Source organism: Antechinus flavipes, chromosome 2 (assembly GCF_016432865.1).
Source record: "Antechinus flavipes isolate AdamAnt ecotype Samford, QLD, Australia chromosome 2, AdamAnt_v2, whole genome shotgun sequence".
NCBI lineage: Eukaryota > Metazoa > Chordata > Mammalia > Dasyuromorphia > Dasyuridae > Antechinus > Antechinus flavipes.
The window spans coordinates 586664066-586665618 of NC_067399.1; the positions used below are offsets into that span (position 1 = coordinate 586664066).

General features: G+C 35.4%; 1 protein-coding gene across 1 annotated transcript; it reads right to left on the reverse strand.

The window, feature by feature from the left end:
- Positions 1-267: 267 nt before the first annotated feature.
- On the reverse strand, positions 268-623 carry LOC127547139 (40S ribosomal protein S27-like). Its single transcript, XM_051973965.1, has one exon. The coding sequence runs from the start codon at positions 586-588 to the stop codon at positions 334-336; it is 255 nt and encodes an 84-aa protein (XP_051829925.1). The 5' UTR covers positions 589-623; the 3' UTR covers positions 268-333.
- Between the last annotated feature and the right edge of the window lie 930 nt (positions 624-1553).

The window sequence follows — 1553 nt, forward strand, 5'->3', positions numbered from 1 at the left end:
GGCCCCAGAGACCAGCAGATGTAAGGAAAGCTGGTTGTAAAGAATAGCTCTTCCCAACAACTAAATCTGTGCAAAAATGTAATGAGATATCCCAGAAAATAGCAATTCCCCACTTGTAGAGATCTTTACTTAAGGCTATGACCATTTGCTAGTTATATCATAAAAGAGATTTCTGTCTGAGTAGGGATTGAAGTGGGTCAGGAAACTTAAAAAAAAACAAGTACTACTACTAAACAACTTTTGATACTAATATTTCAGTATAATTGATTTCTTTTTTTTTGTTATCAAAATTGTTTTATTTTTTACAATTTCTCATTCATCCTGAATCAGTCATTAGTGCTGCTTCCATCTGAAGGAGCATCCTTCTGTAAGTCTTGCCTTTCCTCCAGTAGGCTGACAGAGGATAGTGGAGCATCCGACACAGAGAACCACTGTTTGTGCGTGGCTGAAGACAGTGGTGATTTTATAGCATCCCGGGCACTTTACGTCCATGAAATATGAGTTGGGACTCTGCACCAGGCGCTTCTTCTTGTGTTTCCACTTCTCCTCCTCGGGAGAGGGGTGCAAGAGATCTTTCGTGAGAGGCATATTGGCGCGTGGAGATCTTCACCGCCGGAAAAAAAAAAAAGTATAATTGATTTCTTTTGTAATTATGAGAATCTGTATATACATGTATATTTATATGTACATAATATTATACTATATATATGTATATATTTACTTCACCATAATATTCAAGGGATCTATGACAATTCAAAAAAGAGTTAACTTTTTAAAAAATGAACCCTTCCAAATGAAAAATTCTATAATTCTATCAAGATCTATGACTCCCCCCAAAAGTGGCTTCGAAATAAAGGGAAGAAGTCAATCCAAGAATAAGTAGCAGAAGGCAACAAACTTTGACCAATTTCCTGTTCCCTGACTGTCCTGGCACAAAGGTGATCTTGGATAAGTCATATTGCTTTTTCTGAGTCTAAGTTTGCACCTTTATAAAATAAGGGATTTCAGTTCAAATAAATGCAAAACAAATTTATTCAGTGTTATTCTGTACAAGATATTTCTGTTGGGCACTAGGGATGAAAAAGTAAAATAAAAAATAATAAGTTGGAGTATATCTCTAAATTCTTTCCAGAATTCTTTCCAGAGGATCTGTAATCCTCTGGTTCATCTGGACCCTGTGGAATGGAGTTAGCTGAGGTTTTTCCTAGACCTTCTCAAACCAGTACAACGTTTGTACTTTAGTATCCTACAGAAACACTACAGCTGCAACGTAAGGCCAAGAGCTAAGAGATAAGGATTTCTATTATTTCAATCAATCTATAGCTCCATCTTCCTGTTCCCCAAGTATTAGTTCTAATTAGATAGTATTACCCAATGTGCTTCTGCACACCAGTCATTAATTAATATATGTGTATTTGCACTTTCTTTGGATCTGCACTTTTCTTTGGATCATTGTGTTCAAGAAAACTGAAATAAATTTAACCTAAAATAATTTTTTTTAAACATAAAATTTCAATACCAGAAGGATTTCATGAATCATATAGTTCAGGGTG

What these genes read in the sequence shown, in the direction of transcription:
- LOC127547139 (XM_051973965.1), bottom strand. Translation starts at nt 588, where the DNA reads ATGCCTCTCACGAAAGATCTCTTGCACCCCTCTCCCGAGGAGGAGAAG.